Source organism: Manis javanica, chromosome 2 (assembly GCF_040802235.1).
Source record: "Manis javanica isolate MJ-LG chromosome 2, MJ_LKY, whole genome shotgun sequence".
Taxonomy (NCBI): domain Eukaryota; kingdom Metazoa; phylum Chordata; class Mammalia; order Pholidota; family Manidae; genus Manis; species Manis javanica.
Window position 1 is genome coordinate 1,638,872 of NC_133157.1, and position 14,518 is coordinate 1,653,389.

General features: G+C 62.1%; 2 protein-coding genes and 1 long non-coding RNA gene across 11 annotated transcripts; 1 reads left to right on the forward strand and 2 right to left on the reverse strand.

Moving 5' to 3' along the window:
* Positions 1-1,084: 1,084 nt before the first annotated feature.
* DNLZ (DNL-type zinc finger) lies at positions 1,085-2,888 on the reverse strand. The gene is made up of 3 exons (XM_017646002.3): positions 2,706-2,888; positions 2,174-2,313; positions 1,085-1,344 (listed from the first exon to the last, which is right to left on the reverse strand). The coding sequence occupies exons 1-3, from the start codon at positions 2,886-2,888 to the stop codon at positions 1,176-1,178; spliced, it is 492 nt and encodes a 163-aa protein (XP_017501491.1). The 3' UTR covers positions 1,085-1,175.
* LOC108387661 (uncharacterized) lies at positions 2,876-8,958 on the forward strand. Of its 6 annotated transcripts, XR_005058366.2 has the most exons (5): positions 2,876-3,088; positions 3,271-3,571; positions 4,542-5,867; positions 7,011-8,838; positions 8,944-8,958. It is a non-coding gene; the product is annotated as an uncharacterized lncRNA (long non-coding RNA). The 6 variants fall into 6 exon arrangements; XR_005058367.2 differs by lacking the exon at positions 8,944-8,958 and having other exon boundaries at positions 4,542-5,851; positions 7,011-7,882; XR_012125026.1 differs by lacking the exon at positions 8,944-8,958 and having other exon boundaries at positions 5,697-5,867; positions 7,011-7,882.
* On the reverse strand, positions 3,407-13,657 carry CARD9 (caspase recruitment domain family member 9). Of its 4 annotated transcripts, none has more exons than XM_073221571.1 (13): positions 12,641-13,477; positions 10,996-11,254; positions 10,568-10,705; positions 9,716-10,020; positions 9,465-9,644; positions 9,243-9,386; positions 9,026-9,151; positions 6,182-6,370; positions 5,835-5,876; positions 5,482-5,530; positions 4,256-4,332; positions 3,659-3,744; positions 3,407-3,544 (listed from the first exon to the last, which is right to left on the reverse strand). In XM_073221571.1, exons 2-13 carry the CDS (start codon positions 11,177-11,179, stop codon positions 3,445-3,447), a joined length of 1,620 nt encoding a protein of 539 aa, XP_073077672.1. In that variant the 5' UTR covers positions 11,180-11,254; positions 12,641-13,477; the 3' UTR covers positions 3,407-3,444. The 4 variants fall into 4 exon arrangements, 3 of the variants coding, with proteins under 3 accessions (XP_073077672.1, XP_073077669.1, XP_017501490.3); XM_073221568.1 differs by having other exon boundaries at positions 10,996-11,281; XM_017646001.3 differs by having other exon boundaries at positions 10,996-11,299; positions 12,641-13,465.
* Between the last annotated feature and the right edge of the window lie 861 nt (positions 13,658-14,518).

The window sequence follows — 14,518 nt, forward strand, 5'->3', positions numbered from 1 at the left end:
CTATGCACTCAGGCCCAGAAGACTCCCTGGGCCTCCCCAGACTTTGGTCCCAACTCTCTGGGGGCAGAGAGGCAGCCAGGCCAAGGCCCCGCCCCGCCTTCCTCTGCACCTCGGGGAGGAGCAGGCCCAGGGGCTGTCTGAGCTCAGATTGTTTCTGCAAATAGCACATGAGGCTTTGGGTGGGCGTAATAGAGGGTTGTTTGCCAAGGGAAGGATAAGGAGTAATCGAGTCAGAGCACAGACTGCGAAGCCGGGAGAACAATGCTGAGGTGCCAGGGGCTGATGCGGGGCGGTGATCACAGGCTTGGATCCTGCCAGGATCCTTCAGGGCTGTAGCTGGTGATTAATGCTGAAGGTCACACAGCCCAGAGCACTTCTCGAATAAACACACTTTCGTACACACAGGATCATCCTGAGAAGGCAGTCAAACAAGACTGGGAGACAGACTGCACACCCCAGGGGGCGGAGGTAGGGGACCACACAGCAGAAAGCCCACCGGCCTCCCAGCTCCCAGCCCCTCAGCACCACAGCCACCCTGCCCAGCTGCAGCCACGACGAGCAGCCTGCCCTGACATTTGGCCAGCACGAGGGGTGGGGCTGAGGTTGGCTCTGGTGAGCCAGGGCTGTCCAAGGGGCATCCAGGGGACTGACGGCAGGTGACACAGTTCGCCCTGTAGGGCCTCCATGGGTCTGGCCAAAGGTGGGGCCCACAGAGGGGCGCTGACCCCACCCTCAGAAAGAACAGTGGCTAACTGACCATCCCTTCCAGGCTGCTCCCGCAAACCCAGCAAGATTGGAGCCCCAACATTCAGGGACTGGGCCCTCCTGCCCCCATCCCAAGTCCTCTCTTCCTGGCCATATGGCAAACACAGTGGCACCATGAATATCTTCATCTGCAGATGGGAAGGCAGATGCTCAGAGGGGCAAAGTGACCTGCCTGAGGCCACCCAGCCAAGCCACAAGGAGCTCAGACTGCATGCCTAGCCCCACCGCACTTGCACAGGCCTGCAGTGGGTGAGGGCAGAGGCCCCCTGGGCTCATCCGGATTCCAGAACCAGGGGACAACAGGACAGCTTCAGGCCTCTCCATCTACAAGGGACGTCTGTTTATTGATATGAAACAGGCAAGCCCAGAGAGCCCTGCTAAAGCACCCTTCTCCAAGGCAGCAGGAGGCCTCAGCTGGGCTCCATCTTGCTGGGGTGGCTGGCATCCGGGTCCTCACCCTCCTCTGGAGCAGCGCTGGATTTGGGGGCCCCTGCAGCCTCCAAAACCAGCTCCAGGGACCCCTCACCAACAACTCGGCACACCTGCTCCCCTTTGGCCGCCAGGATTTCTTCAATATTCCTGAGAGAGAGTTGCTGTGACACTCTGGGCCACAAGCCTGTCCTGCACCTCAGGCCCTGCAGGCATCCCAGGCCAGGCCCAAGCCAGGAGCACTGGACCCCACTCTGGTGTGGCATCAGAACCTTCTCCACAGCCCAGAGGCAGCTGCCATTGCTGTCCCATTCTCAGGGAACACTTGCTCACATGTGAAATTCAACTGCCCAGGGCCACCTGGCCTGGGGCTCCTGACCAGCGCCCCCACTCCACTGCTCTCCCCAAGAAGGGTGAGGCTGACCCTGCAGGCCCAGAGCCCCTTCCACACACCTCACATGCAACCCCAGGGCTGGGGTGGTCAACCAGCCAGTGTCAGCAGAGGACCACAAAGTGACCAGCTAGGATCCCTGTCTCAGAGCAGGACCTCGAGAAATCTTTGTAGGGTGAGAGGGAACCACAAAAAGAAAGGACGCCATCGCTTTAAGAGTCAGCCCCATCTGACCCCTCACCTGAGGGGAGGCCCAGGCCTCTGAACACACCGGGGGCTCCCTGCCCAGCCAGCAGGGAGGGCAGTGATCAGGCAATCAAGTGGGACCCAAGGCGGCTGGTCCAGGGTGGAAGCATAGCAAATAAAACATGCCCCATATGTGGGTAAACTAAAGAGTTGTTTGTGGCTTTTCTGAAATTTAATTTAAAAATTAACTGCTCCTTGTTTTGATAAGGCTTAGGAGGTGGGCTCTGCAAACCTCACTGGGGGAGGGTGCCCCAGGTTACTGGTGGGGTACCTGCCCAGGACCTACCAGGCCAGCCCTGGGATACAAGCCTGTGTCCCCCAACCCTGTTCAGGCAGCCTCACCTCTTCCCATCCAGGTCTGAGAACCAGCGCAGGTTGTCGGCGATGATGTGGTGGTTCTGGCAGCCAGGGCAGGTCACAATGACCACGCCCTGGTGATAGGCTAGCTTGGAGATGCTCTTGGCCGACCGGGTCCCACAGACCTGTTAAGGAAAACCCAGGAGAGGGCCGCTCCGGCCTGTCCCTCCTTGGAAGATCCCAGGAGACCCCCACCCCTTGGGATAGGGTGACTCCACCCACGGCGAGCGCGGCCCCGCCCCCGGGATGACACCACCCACGGCGAGCGCGGCCCCGCCCCCTGAGGTGACTCCACCCACGGCGAGCGCGGCCCCGCCCCAGAACGGCTCTACCTACTGAGGGTGCGGGCCCGCCCCCTGGGGTGACTCCACCCACGGCGAGCAAAGCCCCGCCCCTTTCCCGGAAGGCTGCGCCGCGGGCAGCCTCTCCACGCACGTCGCCCTGCACCTGGGCCGCCTCTGCCCGCGGCGCTGTCCAGGCCAGGTGCAGCCCGGCCCCGGCCCCAGGGCGTGCCCACCTTGCAGGTGTAGACGAGCTGGTAGTGCGCCGGCGCGGAGCTCCAGCGCCGCCAGCTCCAGGCCTGCCCTCTCCCCTCGGCCTCCGGACGAGCTCCGCGTCCCCACAGCCGCCTCAGGCCCGGCCCCCAGGGTCGCGCGCGGATCAGCAGAGACGGCACGCGGCCCAGGGCCACCTGCAGCATCCCGCCTACCGCCTTGGCCGTCCCGCCCCCCGAGGCTGAGGCCGCCCTGCAGCCTCCTGTAGGCGCGCACGCGGCTTAAGCGGCCCTCTTCGGCTTCCGTCCGCGCGCTGTAGGCCCGGGCTCTGCTGCCCCCTGACGGCGGGCGGTGCGCGCTGGCCGGAAGTGCGCGCGGGTAGCGGGACGAGGTACGGGGTCGACAGGTAAGCACGCGGTTGGAAAGTGTACTTGGAGTTAGAAGGTGAGCGCGGTATTGCGAATTGTATGCGGGTTGGAAGGTGGGCCGGTGGGGCTGGGGGGTGCATGTAGGAGCGAGGTCATCAGGTGCGGCAGGCCTGGACCGCAGCCGTTTATTTACCAAGCCGCACCCCTAATACTGCTGCAGACAGAGATACAAAGAACACTTCAGTAGAAGTCGCGGATTGTTGCACCTGCGTGGAAAGGATGCGCCAAGAAGGCGGCGGCCTAGCGCAGCCAGCGCCCGGGACGCGGCCCCACTGGGCCTGCAGGTCCTCCACGGCGGCGGCGGCGGCGGCACACGCAGTGGACTAAGGGGCTGCTAGGAGCCCTCGGTGTCGGTGTTGTCGCTGCCGGTGGTGTTCTCCCAGTCCACCTCTCCCTGCATGGAGCTGTGCAGCACCTTCCTGAGCGCCCGCTTCCTGGGGAAAACCCGGAAGCACTGGCAGGTGAGTGCCGCTATCCCAAGGCACTGCGGCCCCTCACGTCCCCTGCGCAGGCAGGGGAGCCTGCCTGGGGTCCCCAGCAGGGCCCACCTGCGGTAGTTCTCAAAGCTCTCCTTGAGGCGCCGCCGCTCCCTCTGCTCTCTGTCCAGGGCCTCCCTGTTGCTCCCACCTGCGTCCTGGAGAGGGGCAATGCTCAGCCTCTGGCCAGCGCCCTGGTAGGCCCTGGCCCTGCCCCTGGGACTGCAAGCTGAGTCCTGTGTGGGCCCAGGGAGGGGAGCAGGGTGTGTGTCCAGCCTTTCAGATGACAAGACAGGCCCAGGACATGTGGCCAGCCTGGGCAGGGCTCCAGACCAGTGTCCCTTCTACTACTTTGCTGTCAGCCCTACTGTGCAGGGGAGAGCGAGGCCCAGTTCCCACTGAGGTTAACGTGGGGACAGAAACAGGCTTCCCATGGCTGCGAGGCCTCCAGCAGAGCTGTCGTGCCCTCCCCTCCTCTGGCTGCTTTGTGCAAGAAGGGAGGTGCTCAGCCTCTTGGGCCAAACCCTGCACGCCAGCATCCCATGGGCAGACACCCTTGTGAACACCCCCCAGGCATCCATGTTGAAGGATCACGCTCCCTGGGATCAGTCACGCTGAGGCCCATATCAGGGACCCCCCCAGGGCTGCAGGGACCCTGGGCAGGCTTACCCTGGAGGTTAGTGAAAGCTGCTCCGTTTGAAGAGCTGCAAAGGGTTGCTCCAGGCTGTCCCCATTGGCCAGGCCTCCTGGGAAGGAGAGTTGTATCTGCCCATCCTGTCACCTGCTGGGGCCACGCTGGGCATGGCTGGACTCTACCTCCTCACCCCTGACCAAGGCTCAGAGCTGTCACTGCCCATTCCTCACCCGCTGGAGGAAGGCAGAGAGGCTGCAGTGCCCCCCACCCCCGACTCCCGCCAAGCTGCTCCCCCGAAGTAGATAGCCCGTCTCCTCCTAGGTGCACACTGCAGCAGCTGGGACCAGAACATTCCAGGCTGCTGGCCCCTCCGAATCTGCCGTGGCTGGTTGGGCCCAGGGCTCGGGACCAACCCTGGGACAGAAGGTGCTGTGCCTGGCCGGCTTCCCTAAGCCTGGGCGCCCAGTCTCCCTGGGGCTGGCGCCTTCCCCTCCTCTGCTCTGACCCTAAAGCTTGCTCCAGCTCCTGAGAGGGACAGTCCCCCACGGGCAGGAGCTCCCGGACCTGACTAAGGTGGCAGCCTCCCCATCCTACTTGCAGCCTGCTGGGTCCTACCTGACCCCACCCAGGAACTCAGCACCTCAAGTTTGTGTCTGGGAGCAGCAGATGGCCTGACCCTCACTTCTGCATTTGCCGCCCCAATTCCTCTTTTGCCCCAACCCCCACCCCTTGGAAGCTGGGGTCAGGCCTCTCGCCGAGGAAGTCTGGCTTCTCACGCCACCTCTGTGGTGGCCCTGCCTCCCCCACCCACTCCATGCCCAGAACAGGGCTCCTTCCCAGGTCTCCTGACACCCACCTTCAGAATGGGCCCCCCCAACCTCTGGCTGCCTGCTGTGGGCCATCTCCCAGCTGCCAGTCCCGTCTCCAGCACCCAGCACCCCCTCCCTGTTGAGGCGCATCTGAGCATCCCGACCTGCCTCCCAGCTCCCTGCCCAGGAGGAGGTGCTGCACTCCTGGATCCCAGGGTGCCTCTGATGGGGGTGTGTTCTCTGTGGGAGCTGGGCTGTGAACCCTGAAAACTTTGGCGAAGGTTCCCAGGGGCTCCGTTTGCTCACTGGGGAACTTGGGAGTCACTTATCCCCAACCTCAGTGTCCGCATTTGTAGAGTGGGGCTGTGTGTGTCAGGGGTCAGGGCTGGCACCAACTTAGGGTGAGGGAAGCTTCAGCCTGAGTCCTTCGGGGCAGGATGCCTCCTCCTCACCTTTGTCCGAGAGCTGGGAATCCTCCTCTAGGTCCTGCGGGGGTGAGAGCTTCCAGAGAGAGTGGGCAGCCACTTAGACCAGTGCCCGCTTGGGCTGGACCCCTCTCCCCACTGCACAGCACCTCAGGAACCTGTACTGCGCAGCCAGGCCTGGCAGGAGGGACCCGCCACAAGGGCCACAAGCTGGCTGCCACCCAGGCCTTTCTTGCCCAGAGCACACAGAGGCCTCGGCGAGTGCCAGCTGAGCATCTGAGGACTAGGGAGCAGCCCGGTGCCTGGTACCTCCGAGGGATGTGTGGGTCTGCTGTCTGGCAGAGGCTGCAGCCCAGGAGCTCCCCAGGGGCCACACTCACCTCCTGAGAATTCCTGGGTGAGCTGTCCTCCAGGTCAGAGCTCTGTGGTCACAGAGGAGGGGTCAGTGAGCAGACGAGGGGGAGCAAAGCCACCCCAAGGCGTGGGGTGGGGCACGGGGAGGGACCCCAGGCCAGCCCCTGCCCCCCAGGGAGGCCTTCTCCAGGCTGAGGCCGGTCCTGGTGCCCGCCCAAGGCCCCCCTTCCTTTCACTACGCCCACAGTGGCCCACCAGGCCGCCAATGGGTCAGTGGCTGAGCTGGGCCCATGCCGGGGTGCCCCCCACGCCTCAAGGGTAGGCCCGCAGCTCCAGCCAATGGACGGAGGCCCCCAGCCCCCAGGAGGCCCACCGGGACGCGTATCTCCAGCCGCCGCCGGAGCCTGCCCTTCACGGCCAGCAGCTGGCCCTCGCGCTGGAAGAGCTGCAGCTGCAGCTCGTCGGCCTTCTCGTCCAGCTCCCGCACGCGCCTGCGCAGCCGGTCCTTCTCCTGAAGGCTGCGCGCCTGTTGCGCGTGCAGCTCCTCCCGCGCCGCCGTGGCCTGCGGGGAATCACAGGGCGGGCGCCCGGAGACTTGTGGGGGGACCCCGCAGGAGCTCACCCGGCCTCTGGCGACGCTCCCAGCACTCTTCCAGCAGCCAGCAGGGCTGGGCCACCCTTCCTCTCTTCTCCGTGGACGCATTTGGGGGGTTGTAACAAAGGCCCGTGATGAAAAGTGTGGACGTGTTGGGCAGAAAGACAGAAGTGAGCAGGTGGAGGGAGAATATGGCCAGTGGAGCCCGCTGAAAAGGGCTCAAAAGAATTAACCAGATAAAACTAGAGAGCCAGAAAGGGCTCGCAGAGTTAATTAGTTGAAGTTCCAAAGGCCAGGAGTGACTTGGAAAGTCTGGGATATTCCCCAGATAGAGAAAAGTATCCAAGCACGGCCCATGTCTGCCTTGCACCAGGTAGATCGCGCCACTGTGGAGTATACTTAGCCTGTGAAAAAGGCCCAGCTTATTCTTTAACTTAATCTGTATGCTCTTCTTCCGGCCCCTTAATTAGTGACTATGTAACCCCCGGGCAGGAGACAGAGCTGCAAGTGTAAATGAACCTATGTGGATAGAGAATGCCAAGATCCCGGTCAACACAGTCCCCTAAACAACCCTATTCTATTTTTTTTTTTTTTTAATTCTGTATAGGGGAGTCAATGCTCAATGCACAATCATCAATCCATCTCAAGCCTAATTCTCGTCAGTCTCCAATCTTCTGAAGCATAACGAACAAGTTCTTACATGGTGAACAAATTCTTACATAGCGAATAAGTTCCGACATGGTGGACCGTGCAAGGGCAGTCATCACAGAAACTTTTGGTTCTGATCACACATTATGAACTATAAACAATCAGGTCAAATATGAATATTTGTTTGATTTTTATACTTGATTTATATGTGGATCCCACATTTGTCCCTTTATTATTATTATTATTTTTATTTTTAATAAACTGCTGAAGTGGTAGGTAGATGCAAGATAAAGGTAGAAAACATAGTTTAGTGAACAACCCTATTCTTAAAACAAAACTTCAAAGGAATTATGAGTCACCTGTATACATCATGCCTTATGCTGACTCTTACCCAAAAGGCCCTATAAAACCCCAGACCCTAGCCCCTTAAGCACACCTCCTCTCTGAGGGTGCCCACAGTCCCCTTTCTTCACATGGCACTCCCTCTCCCACTCCAGGTAAGTAGAAGGGCTGCTCAGAGCTCGGAGCTGGGGCTGGCAGGTTCCCTTCGCCTGGGCTCCTTAGCAGCCTGCCTGAAAGTCTCTTCTTTGCCTTTGGGAAGTTCTCAAAACATAATCTCACTCCACCCAGTGCTCTGCGGCTCCCCCAAATCCTGGGGTGGTGGGGGCTCAGTTCCCAGGCCGTGCAGGTCCGAGAGGACACCGGACGCCGGGTGATCTGCCCAACGCTGAGCTGGAGTTCAGTGAGCTTCCCATTCTTGCCTTTGTCTACCTTGACTCTGGCCTGCTGCTCCCTGGGGGTGTATTCAAGTAAAACTTGCATTCTGCTTGGCTCCTGTGTCTCTGCCTTTCGATTCTTTGTTGCAGCGGGGATAAGAACCAAGGAGAATAAACTCAGCCTCCTACCAGTGTCAGAGACTCTGAGAGGACACAACTCCTCATACTCAACCCTCAGAGCAACCCCTGTTGGCCCGTGTTACCCCAAGTCCTGCATCCTGTGTGGACAATCACATATTTCCACCTCCACATGCAGATCTTCCAAGCTTGTGTGGCTTGATCTCAAGAACATGGTTAGCAGCCTGTAATGCTCCTAAGAGGTGTGCACCACAGCTGTCATGCCCGACCCTCCCAGGGGCCACAGAATACACAAACCAACAATGGCCAGGCCACATGCAATGACAGAAGTCTGGCCCATGACCTGCAGCCACTGGCCAGGGCAGCCCCTTATCTTCAGAATGGCCCAGCGGCGAGAGGTCAGACTTAAAGGATGCCAGCAGCAGTCCAGGGAGGTAAAGCACATCCCTGTACTCATCGGCCCCTGGACAGCCGGGACTTCCTTAACGACAGAGAACTGCCCTCCTGTCCTGCTTCCAACTGAGAACAACCAGGGAAAACCCCACCCAGCCACCTCGGCTGCCCAGGGCCTGCTTTCCGCCCCTGAACACCCCACTCCCCAGCTGCCTTCAGTGAGGGCCCCACTCCAGCAGGGCCAGCCAGCAGCCTCCCTTTCCCCACCTGGAGCTGTACTTACCCCTGCACATCCCTGCTGGTGCCCGTGGCCCTGAGACCCACACCCACGTACAGCTTTCTCTGTTGCCATGCAATATCTCTCGGGAATCGCTGCGTTAAAAGGTATCTACTTCCCCAGACTCCTGAGACTGTCAAGTTAACCTCCAGAACATCACAGGAGCCCCAGTTCACCGGTCAGAGGCTGGGAACAGGTGGGTGCAGCCCCAGGTCCGTGTTTGGCCTCTCTCCAGGAATGCAGCCAGGACAGGCCCACAGTTTGTAAGTTAAAACCATTTGTAAAACAATACAGAAAGCTTCCATTTTGTATAATAAAACCGGTGGGGTGTTGGGGGGGACACTAACTTCATCACCATCCTATCTTAGGTGCTCTCAGCTGTCTTTGTCGTTTAAAAACCACTTTGACGCTGGCCCCCGAAGGGCAGTTGCCAGCGAGGCAGGAGCCTACCTGGTCCCGCTCGATGGCGACCTCCTCCATCTGCTGCAGGATGGCCTCAATGCGGTCCTTGTACATCTTGGAGTCCTTCCGCAGGGCCAGGCACTGCAGCTCCAACATCTCCTTCTCCTCCATGCACTATGGGAGACCGCAGTCGGCCACATGCCCGCCACCCCCATTCTGTCCCCCTGGCCGGCCAGGCCCACCCAGCCTGGTTCGGGCCCAGTACCCGGATGCGCTGGGCCTCGCCTCGCCGCAGCTCCTTGCGCAGGGAGAAGATGGTACTGGCCCGTTCCTGGTTGTCCCGCAGCGCCTGCTGCCAGTCCTCCTCCAGCACCTGGATGTAGTGGCTGCCCTCATCCTGCTTGCCGTCCTGTGGGTGGCAAAGGCCGGAGGGTGGCCGGGCAGCAGCTGGCCTGGCAGCTCCTGCCCCTTCAGCCCACTGTCCTACCTGCATGGAGGCCTCCAGCTCCCGCACGCGGGCCTGTAGCAGGGCCTTCTCCTGCTGCAGCTCCCACAGCAGCTCCTGGCTGGGCCGCTGCTCCATGGCGTGCCTCAGCTTCAGCGTGTGCCTGCGCTCCACCGTGCAGTCCTCCTCCGCCTTCATGAGGCTATGCCTCAGCCGGTCCACCTGCGGGATGCCTGTCAGCCACGGTCCTCCCCGCGGGGCCACCCTGGGGCTCCAGGCGGCAGGCCAGGCACCTCCAGCTGCAGGTCGCGGTTCCGCATGAGCGCGGCACCCTTCTCCTCGCTCTGGCGGGCCAGGCGCAGTGCCAGGTCGTAGTTCTCGTCTTTGCAGCGCTTGAGCTCGTGGCTGCCGGCCTCCCACTGCTCCTTGAGCCGCTGCACGCGCTCCTGGTGCTTGCGCAGCAGGCTGTCCTTGACACGCAGCTCCTTGACGAGGTCGTCCATGGAGCTCAGCAGCACCGTCTGGTCCTGCACCTTCTTCTGCAGCTTGGTCACCTCGCTCATCAGCAGCTGCATGAGGCCTGACTCCCCAGACGCGTCTGCACACCCGGTGGGTCAGCCGCCCTCCTGGGGCCCATGGCCACCCCACTCCATCACCCCTCCTGGCCTTGACTCGCAGGGTGGATGTCCACCCCAAGTCCTGATGCTCCCGCTGAGGAAATGCACTGAGATTCTGGCTCATCTCCCAGGCTGCCGGCCAGGGCCCACGCCCAAGATGGGTGGAGGGACAGCCAGAGAGCCAGGCACCCATCCCCGTGGGTCTAATTTTGTTAGGATTGTGGTTGAGAGATGAGAGGACGAAATGCTAGAGCCGGGCGCTTCAGCGGGGCCGGGAGTCTTTCTGAGCAGGAGGGGCTGCAACCCACCAGTCGGCCTCGGTACCCCACCTGCTACCCCTCTGGAGGACAGGTCCCCTTTTCTCTAACTCTCCCCATGAGTGCTAGGAGAGAGCAAGATGGGAGCAAAGACCAGGCCCGCCCCCAGGCTGACAATTTATGCCCCCAAATTTATCCATCTGGAGACAGATAGGGAGGGGTCTGCCTACCACACCGATCATGCCCCTGATGCCCAGGGCCGCAGCCTCACCGATGATCATGGAGAAGACACGGGCGGGCTCCTTGCCCGTGACCTTCTTGTAGAGGTGTGGGTAGTACAGCTCCAGGCTCTCGAGGAAGGCCACGTAGCCCTTGTGGCCCGTCCGCTGCAGGATGTCCAGGAGCACACCTGCGGCCCAGCGAGACCTGGCTGGGCAGGGCTGTCGGTCCCCGGCAGTGCTCCGGGCCGAGTGGCTGGGCCGCGGCAGCTGCTGCAAGCGCTGTCCTGGCCAGGGTCCAGGTGCGCCCACCTTCACCTGGCTCCTCCAGGGCCCCAGCTGTATGTGGAAGTGCCACCACCCAGACAGACAGGATGGCGGGATGGGGTGCTGGGGCTGGTGCACTCTAGGGCTGGGGCGGAGGCACCGGCCCTGCTGGGGACGCCGCGTCTGGCTGGGGCCGGGGCCAGGGGACACTGACCTGCTTTCCGCCTGCGGGTGACCAGGGTGGGGTCGCTGAGCACTTGCTCCTCATCGTCGGGGCCCAGGACCTTGCACTGCCTCAGGTAGGGTGTGATGCGGGCGGGGTCCAGGACGGAGGTGAGCTTCACCCGGAAGCCCTCCAGGGCGCTCCAGCACTCGTCCTCATTCTCATAGTCAGACATGGCGCTGTGCGGGGGCCGGGGGGCCTCTCGTGGGCAGCCAGCTGAAGCCAGGACCCAGGCCTGCCGCTGCAGTGTCTGGCCAGGGATCAGCCCAGGGGTGTTCTGGAGGTGTGCAGTCCCCTGTGACCGAGTGACCATTCCCATCCCAGTGACCGAGTAGCACAGTGACCCTGTGCTCCCGCCAGCTCAACCGTCAGCCTTCCCTGGCCCGTGCCCTTCTGGCCTCCCTGGGCTTCTCTCCTCGAGGCACCTAGAGAAGCTTGGGGGAAGCTGTGAAGATGGTCCGGGGACAGGTGGTGTCTAAGAGAACATTCGCCCCTGCACGAGGACCCTCTGACCTCTGCCCCCGCCGACATTCCTAAACTGTCATGGAGCTGGCAGGGACGGCCCCCTCCTACCCTTGTAGGTGACAGGGTGGGAGGAGCTGTTTGTGCCCAGTGCTCTCCACTAGCACAGCGGCCCTTGCAGAGGTGGGGAGGGAGGCTCCAGCCCCCACCAGCCTGTGACCAGGCTGGGGCTGCAGCCCTCCAGCCACGCAACTCCAGGCCATGCCAGGGGGGACTTCCTCATGCCCTGACTCAGCTGACTCGCCCAGTCCCGCTCCGGCTCTCGTTCCGGAGGCTGGCTGGTGATGCAATAGTCCTCGGCAGCTGCCCAGGCTGGCCCGCTCCAAGTCGGGCTCTGCATCACCGTGCTGCCCAGGAAGGGCGGCTGGGCTGCACACGGGAGAGTGAGGGCCCGGCACAATGGGACAGGCTGGCTGTCAGCCACGCTGGCCTGGGATGCTGCTTCACACCTTTTCCAGGTTCTCAGGTCCTGGGCTCATGTCTGGCCTCCTCTCCCATCTCCCAGATGAAGCCTGTTCTTGGGGACTGTCACACTGGCACCAACAGGGACGCATCTATGCTTGGAACTGCCCTCTGCTGCTCCCTTCTACCAGCGGGTGGGAAACCGCTCCAGAGCCAGGCCAAGCGAGGGCAGTCATGGGGTTGCGCCTCCTTCTTGTCGCAAGGATGGAGAACTGACCCAGCCACTCAGAGAGAGACTTCAGTCACCTGAGAACTGCGTTCCCAGCCCCAGGAGTTAGGTCAGCTATCCTAGAGACACGGGTGGCGGAGGCCTGGTCTTTTGGAGTCTCTCCAACTTCCTCCCGCCCTCAGTTGTCCCATCCAGTCCAGTGACAGACAAAACGTTGAATAAAAACAACTCAGGATGGCCCTTGGTAACATTCACGCATTTCTGCCTTGCTAGCCTAAAATTCACAGGCCCCAGACCTGATGTCCTGCTGCTAATTCAGTTGCAATATGCCAGGTGGCTGTGAAGGGGGACAGGGCAGAGGAATTGAGGCCCCTCGGTGACCTTCTGGGTATTGGCCCTAGGATCTTGCCGCCCCGGGAAGCCTCGAGCGGAGAGCCACCCACCTCCCCTGCCACCTCTCGAAAGGGCCCCACACCAGCCTACCTCAGGTCCTCGAGGGGTCCCTGCACAGCTGGACGCCCATCAGCCTGGGCCACCCCAGCCCTGAGCAACAGGAGGTGCTGCGCTGGCCGCCCAGGGAGGGTGGGGCCCGAGGAGAGCCTGTGTGCTTCCTGATGGCTCCGGTGAGCCCCAGAGGCAGCGGGTCCTCCGTCAGGGACCAGTCCCTGGCAGCTGCCCTCTGGTCCCCCGCCCAGCCTGCAGCCCTGGAGGCGGGGCTGAGGGAAGTGGAAGTCCCCGCTCTGAGGAAAGCTGCTAGGAGCCGGCCTGCCCGTGGGCTGTGGTCCTGGGGTCCCCCTGGAGGCCTGGCCCTGGCGCTTGGCACAGTCACAGTGTGAGCAAAGGCCCTCCCAGGGGCTGCACGAGGCTGATCCACCAGCCAGTCTTCTCGGGAGGTTTCCATAGCAGAGGGCGCTTGCTCTGTGCCGTTTCAGCTCCTGCACTTTGGCAGCCTGGTTGGGGACCAGCAGCGCAGCCTCGGGGTCAGGCCTGTAGGGTGTGATGGGATCGGGGGCATCTACCCTGACACAGCTCCCAGCTGGGTGCCAGCATATACAGCCGGGCCAGCTCACGCTTTGCTCACATAGACTGCAGTGTGGCGTCCAAAGAGCACGTGGGGCTGGGGAGACCACGGGCCTCAACCGTGCCTGCCTCACGCCCCCACCAGCACGCCCTCATCCCTTCCTGGGGCACCCCCATTCTGTAATCCCTCTCCACCAGGACACATGGGACAGTGACAGAAGGCTCCCAGGGCTCTAAGGATACTCCCGGCGGCCTCACAAGCCAGTTCCAGAAGGGCTATGAAGTGCACAGTGAAGCTCCGGCCCTGTGAAGGGGGCGCGGCCTCCTGGGCCTCCACACCCGGGGCCTCAGGGAACTCCCAGGCCACTGCCTCATTGGTGCAGCTGTACTGGGTGTTGCCACCTGCTGGGCTGAGGCTACAATTAAGGGGAGACCGGTACTCTGGGCTCTGCCAGGCCGACTGGCTCTGAGCCCCGGCCTGACCGCCTCCCGTCGGGTCTTGATCCCTAGCCCGGGGCCTTTCTCTGCCCCCTGGCCCTAGTGCTTGGCTACTCAGCTGGAACTTCAGTCTTCCTTGCGGTGGCAGCCCGGCCCTCCTGCGGGCCCCTGAGACCCGACATCGTGTCCCTGGGTGCTGGCAGTCCCCTGGCCCCTGGGGCAGCTGTGCTGCCGGGGGGGGGGTGCGGGCCCAGGTGGGGCAGGCCGGTGGGCCCAGCCGCAGGAGCAGGCACCAGTACCAGGCCATTACCAGCCAGACGCCTCCCTCACTTTGTAAAATGCAGCGGATAGAGGTGTCTGCCCCCTGGTGCACATCTTAAGAATTAATCCTTTTCTCTGACCACGCCCAAAATGAAGCTAGATCAGGAACAAAGGTATCTGGAAGATTCCTAAATGCTTGGAATTTAAGTGACAACCTCTCAGTAACCCATAGGTCAGAAGAGGCCATGAGGAAAACCAGAAATCTGTTAAAGGAGTGCTGGGCACACCAGAAGAGAGGCGGCAGCCTGAGGCCGTGCGAGCTGTGGCGTCTGTGGGGCGAAGTGGGCAGGCGGCACCGTGGCTGCAGCTCGGGTGGGGCCAGGACGCACACCCAGCACGCCTGCCATGCTTCCATACACAGTCAGCATCGTGTAGCAAGGAAAACAAGAGCAAAGGGAAGCATACAGGAGATGCCCGTGCCAGGAAGGCTGTAAACCACGCCCGAGGCCCAGTGTCCTTACGACGCGCCTGGCACTTGGGAGGCAGGCGGTACTGGGCCGGGGCTGCTGTGGCTGGTTGCAGGGACCGCCAGCTCGGCCTGCAGAGTCCGGAGGCAGAGGAAGTGGGCTGGCTCTCACCCCT